This window comes from Equus przewalskii, chromosome 11 (assembly GCF_037783145.1).
Source record: "Equus przewalskii isolate Varuska chromosome 11, EquPr2, whole genome shotgun sequence".
In the NCBI taxonomy this organism is placed as follows: Eukaryota; Metazoa; Chordata; class Mammalia; order Perissodactyla; family Equidae; genus Equus; species Equus przewalskii.
Genome location: NC_091841.1, coordinates 11191486 through 11208677, shown reverse-complemented (window position 1 = coordinate 11208677; position 17192 = coordinate 11191486). Strand labels below are relative to the sequence as shown.

Here is a 17192-nt window from a genome sequence, read left to right as displayed (position 1 = left end):
GTCAATAAAGAAGAATAGGAAGTCTTGCTTTATTTGGTGCTAAGGTTTCAATGGAATGAGTATTGGCATCATTCATTCAACAAAAGTCATTGAGAGCTACTACGTGCCATCCCAGGCACTGTGCTAGAAAGAGATGATTAGGTATGTCCTGCTTCATTTCAAAAAGAATTGGAAGAACTACAAAGATAAGTAAGATGTGGCACAGCTGCTGACTTTAAGAATAAAAGCGTAAAGTAGGGGGGCCAGCCCTGTGGCCCAGTGTTTAAGTTGGGTGCCCTCCACTTCAGGAGCCAGGTTTGGTTCCCAGGTGTGGACCTACACCACTTGTCAGTGGCCATGCTGTGGCAGTGACCACATACAAAATGTAGGAAGATTGGCACAGTTGTTAGCTCAGGGAAAATCTTCCTCAGCAAAAAAAAAAAAAAAAAAAAAAGTGCAAAGCATGAAAAGGAACACATAATGATCATGTTACGTTAGGCACTTTACAAAAAGGATTAGATAAGAAAATATTGTAGCCCTGTGAAGCGTTGTGTTACTTCGGTGGTGTTGGTTGGAGTGGCGTTAAGTAATCAAGCCAAAGTCACTCAGGTGGGATCTAAACTTGGGTCTGTGTAGCTCCAAACTGCACCTGCCTTTTATTTTTTTTTTTATTAATGTTATGATAGATTACAACCTTGTGAGATTTCAGTTGTACATTTTTCTTAGTCATGTTGTGGGTACACCACTTCCCCCTCTGTGCCCTCCCCCCACCCCCCCCTTTTCCCTGGTAACCACCGATCAGATCTCCTTATCAATATACTAAATTCCACCTATGAGTGGAGTCATATAGAGTTCGTCTTTCTCTGACTGGCTTATTTCGCTTAACATAATACCCTCGAGGTCCATCCACATTGTCGTGAATGGGCCAATTTTGTCTTTTTTTATGGCTGAGTAGTATTCCATTGTGTATATATACCACATCTTCTTTATCCAATCATCAGTTTCTGGGCATGTAGGCTGGTTCCACGTCTTGGCTATTGTAAATAATGCTGCGATGAACATAGGGGTGCAATGGACTCTTGAGATTTCTGATATCAGGTTCTTAGGATAGATACCCAGTAATGCGATGGCTGGGTCATAGGGTATTTCTATTTTTAACTTTTTGAGAAATCTCCATACTGTTTTCCATAGTGGCTGTACCAGTTTGCATTCCCACCAACAGTGTATGAGGGTTCCTTTTTCTCCACAACCTCTCCAACATTTGTCACTCTTGGTTTTGGATGTTTTTGCCAATCTAACGGGTGTAAGGTGATATCTTAGATTTGCATTTCCCTGATGATTAGCGATGATGATGCACCTGCCTTTTATTATACCATGCAGTCTCACAATCCTGTAGTGGAAACAGATTAATAAACATACAAGTAATAATATCTGCCTCAAACCTAACATGGAATAAGGTGAGCAAAAACACATTAAAAAAAAAATCACAATACAGCAGGTTATACTCTAGAAACAAATATAAACACAGCACATGGGAGTGTAAAGAGAGTAGCTACCTCTCCCACTAGAAGGGGGAGATTTTCCAGAGCACTGAGCCCTGAGGGATGAGTAGAAACAGCGCATCCACAGCTGACACAAATGAAGATGAGGGTGAAGCGCACATTCCAAGCGGCGGGAGTGCAAAGGCTGGGACCGCCTCAGAGAGCGAGGAGACGTTCAGAGAGGGAAGGGGCAGGAATGAGACTGAGTTGGAACCAGACTGTGAGAGGTGTGAGTGCCAAGTTAAGACGCCAGCCTGGCCCGAGGCTTACCTCAGAAGTCTTGAGGGAGATCTCCACGCACATAGATCTGCCAACGGCAGGCAGCTGCCCCGCCAGTGCCTTCTTGGCTTCATGTGTGACCTCCGGGATGTCTTTGATGGCTAAATTGAACTAGAAAACCAAGGGGACTGTGTGTCAAATCACCACAAGGAACATTCTGGAGACATCAAATAGTGAGACTGTATGCTGGGTACCGCACACGGACATTCATTCACTTCTCCCTTCCCCAGAGGAGAGACCCTGCATCAAAGCCCCAACACTCAGGGTGGAAAAGCTAATGACCTATTAAAAAGACTAGTTAACAAGATACTTTTCTCTGGTAAAGACTAAGCTTTCCACCTATCAGAGCAGAATGTCAAGAACCAAATAAACAGGCGCCTAACACTCGATGAAGAACATCCTTTCCAAGTGAACGGATCAAACGGAATTAGATATTTTACTGTTGTGATTTAGCAATACTATAAACAGCACTCCTTATTGCTGCACTGTGACTCCCTGTGACAAGCACTACAGGATGTCCCTTAGCAAAGAGCAGGAATTTTACCCAGTCTGAGCCCGTTGGGGATGAAGATGAACGAGTACAAATCTTCTCGCCAAGTCGAGCCTGGACAATCGCTTGGACAGTCTAAAAAAGGCAAACAAACAAAAAAATCAAAGCTGAAAAGTCTTAGCAAATTGACTCGGCTCCTGATCAGGGCGAAAACCCTCCCAACGCAGGGTTAAAAAGGTGCCAATGATCATAACCGTACTTCAGGAAAGGGTAGAATTTAAAATGCTCAACAACAGGTAGAAAAAACACTACACAAAAATAATACTGTAAATATTCCTGAGAGCAGAGTGTCACCCAAACAGAGGAACTATAGTTTGAGGCTTGGACTCTGTAATATTCTCACATGGCAGAGGGAAAGCTGCACGTGGTGGCTCTGACTTTCACAAAGAAACAAGTCCAACCCTAGGCTTAAATATCCCCTGCCATACACTTATGTAATCATAGTAGATCTCAACCAAGGATTCTACAAGTATTCATATCATTCGGCCCATATGGTAAAAGTCTTCCAACTAATTTTACAACCAGAATCTACTGCATGGATGGTTCTTACATGGCAATAGTTGAGAGGAAGGAGCGATGGAGGTAGAAATGATTTCTAGATTTAGAAAAATGTAACTTCTAAAGTATTCAAAATTCAGTTATAATTTCTCATTTACCCAGAAGGGAAGAATAAATGAAAGTCAGACATTTTGGAGTTGGTTGATGCTTAGGGAAAGATGCCCAAAATGCTGTCCATTCCATCCACTGTCTTTGTTCCCACCCCAAGGGAACATACTGTGCCAATAACCTGGCATAACAGTTTGACATTTCTGGAAACAGCCTTGCAAAAAAAAATTTTTTTGAACAAGTAGCTGTGGAAAATTGGAAGCTACTTTTTAGTTACACCCCCAGTACCGCCCCCAAACCTCACAGTTTGGTTTACAACAGACAGAAGTATCCCTTAAAATGGGCAAGCTGCAAGCTGTTATGCTGTATTTCTAAAAATGGAGACGCATGGAAGTTATTTCTAACAGTTCTAGGCTCAAGAGAATGCATATGTTACCTTGAGGGCAAAAAATTTAATGAACTTGTCCAGGTCCTTTCTGTCCTGGGAATTGAGATCAGTTTCCATTGCCTACAGGTATCTAAAACAAACAAAAAAATCATTGAAAAATGTGACTAATATCTTTTAGAAGAGATTGCTACATCAAAGCATACAGAGATGGTATTGTCTACTAGCCGTATGAACAGTCATGTAGGAGGGGAAAAAATTTTTTCCCCTAACTAAAGATACCAAAGTGAAAAATATTAAGATACTATCTTTTGAGGAAAAAAAATTCCACACAAAAACCTAAATCTAGGGGCCTAAAAAATGGATGAGGACAAGCCATTTTGACTGAATCTGAAACTTTACGTTTCAAATATAACTTTATTAAAAAAATGTTTTATGACCCAGCGTGTTGAAGACTATGTTTTAATGAGACAAAAACTTTGTTAAAACATAAAATGAGTTAATTCACATTCCTTCAAAAGGCCACTAAATCAATTTAACTTTTGGGGGTTTACGGATCCCTTTTGAGAATCCGATGTCAAGACAAGCCCTTTCTCCAGAAAAATGCACATACATAGAAACGTTTGGATATAATTTCAGAGGATTCCTGGATTTCATGAAGCACATTGTAACAAGCCCCTCAAGGCTGGCATGAGGAAGAAAGCACTTAAAGAAGAGTATGAACAAAGAAATATAAGCAATAGAGAACAAAATGGTTTGGAATTTTTAAGTATTCCGGTTTTCCAAAGCACTGTGTATGGATGGGGGAGGAGCATGGCTGCTGGGGCCAGACTAGGAGAGTCTTGAATGCAATGCCAGAGCCTTATCTGCATCTAGTACTGCAGAAACGGGAGCCCCCTCAAGGCTTTTGAGGAGAGGAAGTCACACAGTCAGACTCTAGTATCATCCAAACGGTGCTTTTGAAGGATAGCTTAGCTGGCATATTGTAGAATAATTCTGAGTATGAAAAGTAGGGAAACCAATTAGGTCCTTGGCAATAATTCAGGCCTGGGGTCAAGGCTAAAACTCTAGCACAGTGATGAATCGCTTAACAACAGGGATGTTCTGAGAAATGTGTCATTAGGCGATTTTGTCATCATGTAAACATCAGAGTGTACTTACACAACCTAGGTGGTACAGCCCACTACATACCTCGGCTATACGGTACTAATCTTATGGGAACACCATTGTACCTGCGGTCCACTGCTGACCGAAACATCGTTATATGGTGCATGACTGTAAAAGTTTAAAAAAAAACCAAACCCACTGTTCTTTATTGAGGTATAACTTACATACAGTAAAATGCACAAATCTTGAGTATACAGCTCAATAAATATTTTTATGTTTATTAACCCATATAACTACAATCCAGATCAAGTTATAGAGCACTTCCAATAATCTAGAAGGCTCCTTTGTGTCCCTTCAGTCAAGAAACTCACCAAAAGGTAACCATTATTCTGATCTCTATCACCACAGATAAATTTTGTCTGAATTTTTTATAAGTGGAATCAAACAGTATTAACTCTTTTGAGTGTAGCTTCCTTTATTCAACAACAACACTATGTCTGTAAGATTCATTTATAATGTTGCATGTAACAGTTTAATCTTTTTCATTGCTATGTAACACTCCATTTTTTTTAAAAGATTGGCACCTGAGCTAACATGTGTTGCCAATCTTTCTTTTTTCTTCTTCTTCTCCCCAAAGCCCCCAGGACATAGTTGTATATTCCAGTTGTAGGTCCTTCTGGTTGTGCATAACATGCCATTTTATGAATACACCACAATCTATTTATAAGTTCCACTGTTGATAAACATTTGGGTTGTTTCCTGTTTTAGCTATTATAGTCTTGTATGATTCTTTTGGGGGACACCAACACTCAGTGCCGTCAGATGTAAAGCCAGGGGCGTTCATGTTGGGTCACCGAGCACACACATGTTTAGCTATAACAGACACTGCCAAACAGTTTTCCCGAATCCGAACCAATTTTCACCCCCACTAGCAGTGTATGGGAGTTCCAGTTGCTCCGCATCTATACCACCACTTGGTACGGCTAATTCTGTACCTTCAGCCATCCTGGTAAGGAGTGTGGTAGCATCTCATTTAATCTGCATTAAATGATTAATGATTAAATTAGTGATCAAATGACACTGGATTTCCCCTACTAGCACCTTTCATATGTTTATTAGCCATTTGGATATCCTCTTTTGTGAAGTGCTAGTTCAAGCCTTTTGCCCATTTAAAAAATTAGGTTGCCTTGGCTTACTGAACTGTAGGACTTTTTAAAAGATGTATAATGGACATAAGCACTTTGTTGGATATGTACTGTGAGTATCTTCTCCCAGTCTGTGGCTTGCTTTTCTTATGGAATCTGTTTCTTTTCATGAGAGTCTGAATACACTAACAGATGCTGGTCAGACTACACGTATAAAAATAGAGCTCTGACCCACAACTTGGAGAAACAAGCCCAGGAAGCCAACCTTATATCTCCACTAACGAGCCCAAGAAGCCAACCTACTATCTAACGTAACCAGTCAAGGAAGTCGGACTATCTCTAGCAACTAGTCCAGGAAGCCAAACAATAACCTCTACAAAAATTGGCCCCAAACAGCCAGGACTTGATTAATAATTGACAGCTTCCCTAATTTTCGTCCCTGCTTCCAACTTAGGACCCGCCAGAGAAGGCAAACATGTGCCCCTAACCAATCACAAAGGATGCCTGACTTGCAGTGAGGCTGCCTACAGCTTCCCCACACCAACAGCCTTCAGCAGGACACACTTGAAGCCTTCCCTTTTTCCACTATAAAGCTTCCCACTGGTCTTCCTGCCTTTGAGTCTCTGCCAAACGCAAGGGACAGCGGCTGACTCCCCTGCTATGACAAGCTCCGAATAAATGGTCTTCACCTGTTCTCATTTGGGCAGTCTTCGTTTATTTCCACATTAAAAACAGCCTTACCGAAGTTTAGCTGACAATGAACAATATATTGGACGTGTAAAATTTGATAAGCTTTGACGTATGTTTATAACTGTAAAACTATCACCACAAGACAGTGAACACACTCATTACTCTCCAAAAGCTTCCGCACGGTCCTCTGTAATCTCCCTCCAGTTCCTCCTCAATCCCCATCCCTAAGCAACCTCCGACAGGATTTCCATCTCTATGGATCCCTATCTGCATTTTCTAGCAGTTTATATAAATTAAATCACACATACAGGATGTACTCTGGCTTCTTTCACGCAGCACAGTTATTCTGAGATTCACGTTGTGTTCTATGTCAATAGTTCACTTCTTTTTATTGCTGAGTAGTATCCTTTTACAGAGTCTTTTGATGACCAGAGGTTCTGAATTTTACTAAGTCCAATTTATCAACCTTTTCTTTGTGGTTAGCACTTCTTTGTGTTCTGTTAATTTTTTTTTTTTGCTGGTCTCAAAGTCATGAAAATACTGTTACATTTTTTCCTAGAAACATTGGTGTTTACCTTTTATGTTTAGATTCATGACCCATCACAAATTAATTTTTATATGTGGTATAAGTTCAGGATTGAGGTTCATTATTTTTTAGCCAATCAGTTTACTTAATAGGTTGAGTCAGAGATACCAGAAGATCTGTCTGAAAATGCCAAGTTTGGAACTATTAGAAAAGGTCAAGATTGAAGTAAAAATTGGAGATAGAAGTGGATGATCTCAAAAAAGAAGGGATAGTTAAAATATGGCAGTAAATGAAATCACCAAGGGAGGTAATAGAAAAAAGAAAATAACAAAAACCCTGGGAAAATATCTAAATAAAAGATATAAATAAATCTTTATGAAATTTTTTTCTTAAAAAATATATAAAATATCTAAATAAAAAATCCCTAAGGAAAAATACAATAACTAATCAGAGAAGTAGGCAAAATGATTTCTGAGCAATTTTCATTTGAAATCAAGGTGAAAAGAAGTTTCAAAATTGAAAAGATGGTCAAACAATAGAAAGTTCTTGTGGAGGAGGCAAAACCTTACTTCTCCTCGTCTTAGGTTTTCAGCTGGGCCTCTTTAACAAAAAGACAGATGAAAAAGAGAAAAACAGTGAACTAACGTGTGCAGTGCACATCACACAGGCGAGCAAAAGCTCAACAAAAAATAACTCAAAGTGGTGGCTTACAACTGTGGCTTTCATGGGCTGCTTCCTCAACAAAAACAATACATTTGGGGTTTTTTCCGAGGAAGATTAGCCCTGAGCTAACATCTGCCGCCAATGCTCCTCTTTTTGCTGAGGAAGACTGGCCCTGGGCTAACATCTGTGCCCATCTTCCTCTACTTTACATGTGGGACACCCGCCACAGCATGGCTTGCCAAGCAGTGCCATGTCTGCACCCGGGATCCGAACTGGCGAACCCCAGGCCGCCGAGAAGCGGAATGTGCGAACTTAACCGCTGCACCACGGGGCTGGCCCCAAAACAATATATTTGTACAGAAATGAGACAATGGAAAGCAGCTGTAGGCATCCAAGGGCAGCAAACTGTGGGGAGGAAAATCCACCGGAGGAAACCAATGGAGTAAGGCCTGTTTGCAGATTCCTCTGGTGCCTTCTCTGGGCTGATAAGTCTGTCTCCAGTAAAAAGAGATTTTATATCCTGCCTCAAGGCAGAAAAAGGGAGGGTAGAGAGAGGTTCTTCTGCGTTTGCTCCTTCTAAATTGCTTTCGGCTCAAAATAATTTTTATGTCAAAGAGGCATATTTTGGGGTGACATACGCTGGTTTCTTTCATTCTCAAGAGGTGAGAGAAGAGCCACCAGACTTGGCAGTACGTCGCCAATAACCTTTGAGAGGATGGTTTCTTAGTGTGAGGAATGGATTCAGCTACTTCTGAGAAAGTAAGACAGGAAAAGAGTTCAAGCTGTTCTGTTAAAAGGATTTTCCCGGAGGATAGGGATATCTGAGCTAATTTATAGGGAGGGGATGAAACCAATGAAGGAGAAATAAAACACCTCTGAGAAGAAATAATTACCGGAATAGGATGCCACAGGAGAGTCTGCTGTGATCAAGAACAGGTTAAAACCTAAAGGGATCCAAATTATAAAGGACTTACCTTTTGGGGCCTATCGTTTACATATTTGACAACATTTAAAACGCATACCAACCTTCAGACTTTCCTAATTTGGTTAAAAAGAACACTTAAAAATGTTAAAGTAAAAATAAAGAGCCCTTCAAAGGGTTAAACAACTCAAGGTCCTGAAGCAGCAGGGCACCAGATCTGAGATAAGAACAGTGCGCCCTTGTTTCACAGCGGCCAGAGCATCTACCAATACAAACATCATGGCACAACGACTCCTGTGACTTTTGTACCGCTGGAAGCACTAAAAGGATTACGTAACTAGAGTTAGTTACTGAGCCAAAAAGGGTGAGGTCTCCACTGGGGAACAAGTTCTCTCTCAGGCATGAGAGCTTACTGTTCCCTTAGGGTTAGTCTGTCAAGCAGTTAATTTATCCTTTACAATATAAACGTAATGTAAGGTTTACCCTGTGCTTTGCTCTTTGCAAAATTCCTTCTCTGAGTATTCCAAGCAATATAAAGAGAAATTTGGTACAAACACTAAAAAAGAGATCTACAATTGAATTCTTTCCTTGTTTCTGCCCTTTACTATAGTAGACAGTTACTACATCCTTCAAACTCCTGCTTATCCAAAATCCTTTATATTTGCTGCATTATCATTTTCATAGATACCACCTTAATCCAGGTCTCATTTCTTATCTGAAATAGCCTCACTTGGTTGGTTACTTCACCTTTGAAAGTGATCATGGTATGCCATCACAACATATGCCATTTTGGCATAAAGATTATTTTAAGATAAAGACATCTGAGATTCAACAGATGTAGAAAGAAACCTTCTTGGAGCTTCCCTTATCTGACTAAAAGCAGAAACTTCTGAGAAATGAGAACTGCCATAAATTCCCAATTCAGGTCGGCTTCCATTCCCAGGAGAGAGACCAAGAGCATACCTACAATAAATCCCCTCTCTGGGGGAGTTTGATGGTCACAAAGATGAAAAAGCCATTTGCAGCTACATAAAGAAATATTATCACAAACTTTATCTTCCATTTGTTCTCCTAAGATCCATTTGTCTTTCCTAAAGAAATTTATTTGTTCTTCCCATAAAAGCCTTTTCTCCCCACTCTTTTCTCCTACCGTTAAGCATGTAAGTCCCAAATTTTAACCACCTCTTTTGAGTTCTTAATCTCTGAGCACTCCTGTGGCATATACTTTGCAGGTGTTAATAAACTGCTTTTTCTCTTGCTAACCTGTCTTTCGTCAGTTTAATTTGCAGGCCTCCAGACACTGAACCTAACAGGGCACAGGAAAAGTTTTCCTCCCCAACACCTTCTTAGAAGATTATACTGTAAACCTCAGGAAAACCACTGAAAGACTAGTCTCAGTAAAGCATTATGCCATCATATTGCTCCTATGCTCCAGAACTTCTGGCAAACTCCTCAGTCTGATCTTCAGGATCCTCCATGCAAAGTCAGCAGGGAAAATAGGTAAATGATTTTAAAAGGGTAATCAAAGGCCTGCTGGCACTTTCAGTAAGAACCTTGGTCACTGAAACTAGAAAATAAACGGTGATCCTGGACCAGGGTCTAGTCCTTGGATGTATATGCTCACAAAACTAACTTTATTAGTTCAGTAAAGGTTTTGGTGACAACTTCAGTTACAAGAAACAGTTTGCATACCATAAATCCAATTCATTAATTGAGAAATACAACTGCCAAGTAGATAGAGAAGCAAAGTGAACAACAGCTTGCCCTTCCTAAAAGGAGACAATTTTGGGAAACTAAAACCATATAAGATGGTTAACTGGTATCATCCCACTGTGAGCTTCATAGATCCTTCTCTATCTGAGGGGCAAGCAAGTTGGAATTCTGCTACCAAGAGTCTAGACAGCATTCTCACCTGACAATGTACGTATACGACTTTCTTCCCTTTGGACTTTGCAGACCACTGCTCATGTTAGTTATTGTCACCAACAGGTTATAATTGCCAAAATGACCGTCTACGTTAAGGGTGGAGACCCCCTGACGGGACACAGGTTTTAAGGCAGTAAGTACATGGCTGCTGGAGGGCTAAGCCCAAGTAGGGCTTTTAGGTTACCACTTAGTGCAAGCCAAGGTCATCTTCCCTCTCAGCATTCTAGTCGCTCAATTATGTTGCAACCTCTTCTGCAAGCTTTCACATTTCTTGTCCCCTTCCTGCTAAGATGCTGAGTATGTAAATTCATCAGAGCTACTTACTACCTTCCTTATTACATTTTTTGCCCTAGGGACATAACCTAATTACTATGTATAATTTCAGATATTTACAAAAAAATCTGTGTGGTTCCCACTCACGTATATTTGATTAAATTTATCAAGTGTCACCTTTTCTAAAATGACTTAATTAGGTCAAAAATATACTTATACATCATAACACTCCCACAAATATTTCTGTCTCTTCAAGCTTCATCAACACCTATTTTCCCCAGACTCGCCATTTGTAGTTTTTCTTGTCTGAAAAATAACCCCATTTAATTAAGGTCTTTCTTCAAGACTTAAGACATTTAACAAATAACAAAAACTATTTACTGGACCTGGAACAGCAATTTGAATTTAGCAACATTCTCTGCACATCATTTTCATTAACAGAAATTCACAACAACAGATAACCTTTTGAGGTTCCTAAAGTGTTTAGAACACGTACAGCTTTGTACCCTACTAAAATGTTTTAAACAATTATCTGAAAATATAATGGATAAGTAAAATGTGGTATATGCACACAATGGAATATTAGCCACAAAAATGAGGGAAACTCTGACACGTGGATGAACCTTGAGGACATGACGCTGAGTGAAATAAGCGAGTCACAAAAAGACAAACACTGTGTGATCCACTTATATGAGTACTTACAGTAGTCAAGATCATAGAGACAGAAAGTAGAATGGCGGCTGCCAGGCGCTGGGGGAGGAGAGAATGGGGAGTTATAATTTAATACACACAGTTTCAGTTTTACAAAATGAAAAGAGTTGTGGGGACACACGGTGGTGATGGTTGCACAACAATGTGAAGGTATTTAATACCACTAAACTGTACACTTAAAAATGGGTAAGATAGGAAATTTTATATTATTTGTATTTTAACACAACAACAACGACAAAAAGCCATATTAAAGAAATTCTCCCGTTGTTATGTAATGGATGTAGATAATCACTAACATCCAAATACTAGATGGGAGATGCTACAATAAAGCTCAGTGCAAATGATGTAATCAACTAAGGGAAAAGTACGCTTAACTGGACAGGCAGGTTCTCTAGACCTTTTACTTATGTTCATATTGAAATGCTAATTTTAAATGGAAAAATATATGAGTTCTGCTTAAATAGGCAGATAAAAAACATTTATCCTATCTTCCCAATCCCCAATTAAAAGCACAGAAATATAAAAATTATAAATAAACCCAGAAGAGGAAATAACAAATGAAAGATGCCAATAAAATACTGGGGAAAAAAGACTTAAGCATAAAGGTTTCAATGTTTACGTTTATCTCTGCTCGCTCCTAAAACATCATTAAAAGGACAAAAAAGGGGAGGGAGTTTAAAAATCGCGCACGTGTGCGAGCACACACATAGACAAAAACAGGCATGGAGACAACAGTATCAAAGTTCTGGAAAATGGAAAGGAATTTGAAGGAATACATAGCTGACTGAGCAGAGCAGAGCTGGTCTCCAAGCCAGCAGTGGGGGAATCCTGAGCAAAGCAAGCTCATCTGAACCAAAGAATCTAAGAAAGGCTAAGGAATTAGAGGCACCAGATGTCTCCTAAAGTAGGGTGGCAGATTAGGCCAAAAACAGGAGGATTACTTGAAAGTCCACAAAAGAAGCAGTCAGACCCCACTCTGAGCCCTACACCCCCTCCATGACCCAAGTCAGGCCACAACTGCCCTTCCTCCCTGATGTTGGAAGACTGGACATTAACACTTGGGAAACACTGAATCAAAGACGTGCTGGACTTCGGTTATCAAAGTCTATGTGAGACACTCCCACTCCCACCTCTGCAGCCCCCTTCTTCACTTGGCTTGAAAAACACTGGCAACCATATTGGAGGCTTTCCTCAAGTGACTGGCGATCCTTGGCTGCCTCACTCACACTGGAGCATGAGGCACCAAAAAGGCAGAAACTCAGGGTATATGAGTGAGGCTGGTCAACTGTGGGCCTTACAGAGGGTCGTCAGGAACAAGCTGCCCACCCCCGCCACCTTTGCTCGTTTGAAGGAAACCTCAAAGGGCCGGCCCCGTGGCTGAGTGGTAAAGTTCGCATGCTCCACTTCAGCGGCCCAGGGTTTCACCGGTTCGGATCCTGGGTGCAGACATGGCACCGCTCATCAAGCCACGCTGAGGCGGCATCCCACATGCCACAACTAGAAGCACCCAAAACTAAAATATACAACTGTGTACCAGGGGACTTTGGGGAGAAATAGAAAAAATAAAATCTTTGAAAGAAACCTCAAGTGTCAGTATATAGAGGTTTTTCCCTCTGAGGACACTGAATTTCTCCAGAGAAACCTCCGCTCTCCTGCTAGGAACAAGTTTTCAACTCCTCTGGGTAAATACCAAGGAGCTCAACTGCTGGATCCTACGGTGAGAGAATGTTTAGTTTTGTAAGAAACCATCAAACTGTTTTCCAAAGTGGCTACACCATTTTGCATTCCCACCAGCAATGAATGAGAGTTCCTGTTGCTCCACTTCCTTGCGAGCATTTGGTTGTCTGTGTCTTGCTATTCTGGCCATGCTAATAGGTGTGTAGAGGTATCTTATTATTTTAATTTGCATTACACTGATGACATATGATGCTGTCTTTTCATATGTTTCTTTGCTATCTCTATATCTTTGATGAGGTGTCTGTTAATGTCTTTGGTCCACTTTTTAATGGAGTTGTTTGCTTTCTTATTGTCGAGTTTTTTTTTTTTTAAAGATTTTTTTTTCCTTTTTCTCCCCAAAGCCCCCAGGTACATAGTTGTATATTCTTCGTTGTGGAGCCTTCTAGTTGTGGCATGTGGGACGCTGCCTCAGTGTGGCCTGACGAGCAGTGCCACGTCCACGCCCAGGATTCGAACCAACGAAACACTGGGCCGCCTGAAGCGGAGCGCGCGAACTTAACCACTCAGCCACGGGGCCAGCCCCACCTTATTGTTGAGTTTTAAGAGTTCTTTATATATTTTTGGATAACAGTCTTTCATCAAACGTCTTCTGCAAATATTTTCTTCCAGTCTACAGCTTGTCTTCTAATTCTCTCGATAACCTTAGGTTTTTGAAAAGCAAATTTATACATGAAACTAATCTTATATTGAACAGTTAACATTTCCTTGCTTTATTTATTTATTTATTTATTTGAGGAAGATTAGCCCTGAGCTAACATCCACTGCCAGTCCTCCTCTTTCTGCTGAGGAAGATTGGCTCTGAGCTAAGCCTGTGCCCATCTTCCTCTATTTTATATGTGGGACCCCTGCCACAGCATGGCTTGATAAGTGGTGCATAGGTCCACACCTGGGATCTAAACCGGCCAACGCCGAGCCGCCAAAGCAGAGTGTGTGAACTGAACTGCTTCACCACCAGGCTGGCCCCCTTGCTTTATTTTAGGGATGAACATTATTAACCAAATTCAGTTGTTCTGAGTAATAGCTCCTGGCATATTAATAATATTGCCTTCATATTTGAGTACTGCCTTTTTCTATTCACACAAACTCTATAAAATAGTAACTTCAAAACTACTAGAGATGATAGGATATTTTGCCTGAATTAAAAATAAAACTTGCTGACAAATGCTCAGCACAAACGTTATTTTCAAGATCAATAAGAATTTTAAATAAGACTTCGTACCCACAAGTGCTTTTAAGCTCATGTTTATCATGCAATATGGAGGTCTGGGGAGCACTGAAAGTAAAACTGATAATTTTACATTTGTTTCTCCAGCTAACAGTGGAAGAGCAAAGACAATCTTTTCTTGCCTTAGACATTTTTTCTATATCCAGGATTTTCACATTTTCCCCAACAGTGGTTTCAAAGGCAGCTGTACGATAAATGGGAGGACGAAGGTTAAGTACTTCTTCACAGTAGATTACCAATTAGCAAATGTATAAGGAATAACAGAATTTTAAAAATCACCATTTTGCAACCAATCTAGGAATAAATTATTCAAGTGAATCGCAGGTGGATAATAAAACCACTGGGTGAAAGTTTGTTGGCAAACGGGGTATTTAGATTACTTATAATTACAAAGAGAAGTCCAGTGGACACAATCTTAACAAAGTTATCAAAGAAACGTACCAACAATTGAAAAATTGATCCCTGTAGATGTGATGTAGTGAGAAGGACATATTACTTAACATAGCTTTCCTGCTAAAACTGTATAACTCAAATATAACCATGAGGAAGCAATCAGATGAGCTTAAATTGAAAGAAAGGACATTTTACAAAATAATGGGCTTGTACTCTACAAAAACATCAACCGTATGAAAGACAAAAAAATGGCTGAAGAACTCTTTTAGAATAAAGGCAATTAAAGAGGTATGACAACTAAATGCAATGCTTGATCCTGGACTTAAAAAAAAAAAAAAGTTGCTATAAAGGACAGTATTGAAACAACTGGCAACATTTGAACGCTGACTGTAAACTAGGTAACAGTAGTGCACCAATGTTAAATTTCCTGAATTTGATACAGTTATCCTTCGGTCAATGGTCTTGTTCTTAAGAGATACAAGTAACTTTTCTCACGGGTCCAGAAAAAAAAAAAAGGAAAAAGGTAAGAAATCATGTATTATTATATTACACAGTGTATGATATATATAGAAGAGAAGGAAAGCAATGTGGCAAAGAGTGAATAATGTGTGAATCTAGGTGAAGACTATATAAGAGTTCACTGTAATATTCTTACAATTTTTCTGCAGATCTGATATTTTTAAAAAAAAAGTTTAACAAACAAAATCTATTTTCATCAAATGGTCTCTAACAGGGTGGAGAACTTAATTTTCAGCTAGCATAAAAGTTTTCTAGAATTAGATCTATCTCCTTGTAGACTTCTTTCAAATGCAGTTTCCCAAACATCTGAACGACTGCTCTAGCTGAACTTCCAAGATCCCAGCACAGGACAGCCTTGCCTTAGAGGGAAGCAGGCAGAGGTCGACGCACTGTGCCATGATAAACACGAGTTTAAAATCTCTGAGGGGGACGTTCAACAACAAGGTGGACTGAACTGATGTTGTCAGGACCCCTTCTCACTACAAGCACCTAAAAATGCAGTAAAATATGACAATAAAAAGGTTTTGACACACAGCTGAATTAGAAAGATTGTGAAATCCCAGGTTCCATACAAAAGGTAAGTCAAAGAAATAGATGTAAGGAAGCTGAGGCCTATGGGGAACAAGGTCCGTTTCTTGTAATAAACACATGCGAACAAGACTGGGGGCATGGGATAGGACCTCCACCTTACGGGCAGGTAGAAACCCAGTCCCCTGCAGAAAACCCCAGAGCCAAGTGCTCCTTGATCAGAGGCCAGAAGAATCCTAGAGAAGCAATAAAGAGGTTTGCTATCTATCATGCCAAGGTTGGGAGGCGGGAAACTCACTCTCAAAACTTCGAAAGCATAAGTCAGTAAAGTACGTAGATTGAGATCCAAAGTTATACCACCTACTCGCATGGTAAGGAAACAAAAAGCCCAGAAATTAACCTAAGAACTGGTCCAGAACCACTGAAACCCCTAGAAACAGGCAGAAGCAAGCCTGAGAGTCTCGGGAGAAGCTTTCACAGCCTTAGATATTGTCAACAGCCTGCAGCCAGGCCACGCTCACAACCCTTCCTCCCAACTTTCAGCTAGATGAATTCATAACTTAAAAATTTACAGACTACACATGGACATAAAACACCAGGAACTCAAAACAACACAATATGAGAGACGACACATCTGAGACGGGAGAGTGGGCAAGCCAAGAGGAAATATGCTGATTTGTGAACTTGTTAAACATGTAAAAGAGAACTTACAGCCGCTACGGAACGCTAAGGCCCAAAGGATCAGGAGCCCGCGCGGGCAAGAAAGCAGCAGAGCTGTAAACACCTGAGTATAAGGTCGCAAGGAAAGGAAGTTTTGGAAACTACAAAGTGCGCAGTGCTGGGGACGGAGAGCAACTTGGAAGAAGGGGACACAGACCTGGAGCTTTTCAGCTGGAGAGGGCTGATCGAGGACGCTGAGGATAGCAGTGGGATGAATCGTTTTTTAAATCACTTTATACAGTTTTTCCAAAAAACTGAGATATAATTCACAGACCCTAAAATTCACCATTTTAAACTGTACAATTTGATTATTTTTAGTATATTCACAAGGATGTGTAACCATCACTACATTTTTGTCACTCTAAGAAGAAATCCCACATCCGTTATCAGTCGCTCCCCATTTCCCCTTCCTCCCAGTCGCTGGCAACCATTAATGTGCTTTGTCTCTGTGGACTCGCTTACTCTGTACATTTCACATAAAGGAAATCATATATGTGGCCTTTCTGTGACTTGCTTCTTTCACTTAGCATAATATTCAAGGTTCAATCTAGGTTGTGGCATGTATCAGTAGTTCACTCCTTTTTATGGCTGAATAATATTCCATTGTATGACTGTACTACATTTGGTTTACTGATTCATAAGCTGATGGACATTTGAGTTATCGCCACTTTTTGGCTATTATGAATGAATACTGCTAAGAACATTCACCTGTAAGTTTTTGTGTTAACATGTTCTCAATTTTCCTGGGTTTATATCTACAAGTGGAA

General features: G+C 40.2%; 1 protein-coding gene across 12 annotated transcripts in view; it reads right to left on the bottom strand.

Moving 5' to 3' along the window:
* ATG13 (autophagy related 13) overlaps window positions 1–17192 on the bottom strand; it is a 42176-nt gene that overhangs the window by 18766 nt on the left and 6218 nt on the right. For 6 of the 12 annotated variants that reach the window (XM_070565021.1, XM_008543055.2, XM_008543067.2 and 3 more), the window contains exons 3-6: window positions 11295–11342; window positions 3392–3473; window positions 2344–2424; window positions 1791–1910 (exon numbers count right to left, since the gene is read on the bottom strand). In XM_070565021.1, the coding sequence (XP_070421122.1) occupies window positions 1791–1910; window positions 2344–2424; window positions 3392–3460 (270 nt within the window). In that variant the 5' untranslated portion in view covers window positions 3461–3473; window positions 11295–11342. The remainder of the gene's footprint in view (window positions 1–1790; window positions 1911–2343; window positions 2425–3391; window positions 3474–11294; window positions 11343–17192) is intronic. The other 6 variants (XM_008543048.2, XM_008543078.2, XM_070565020.1 and 3 more) reach the window with 1 other exon arrangement.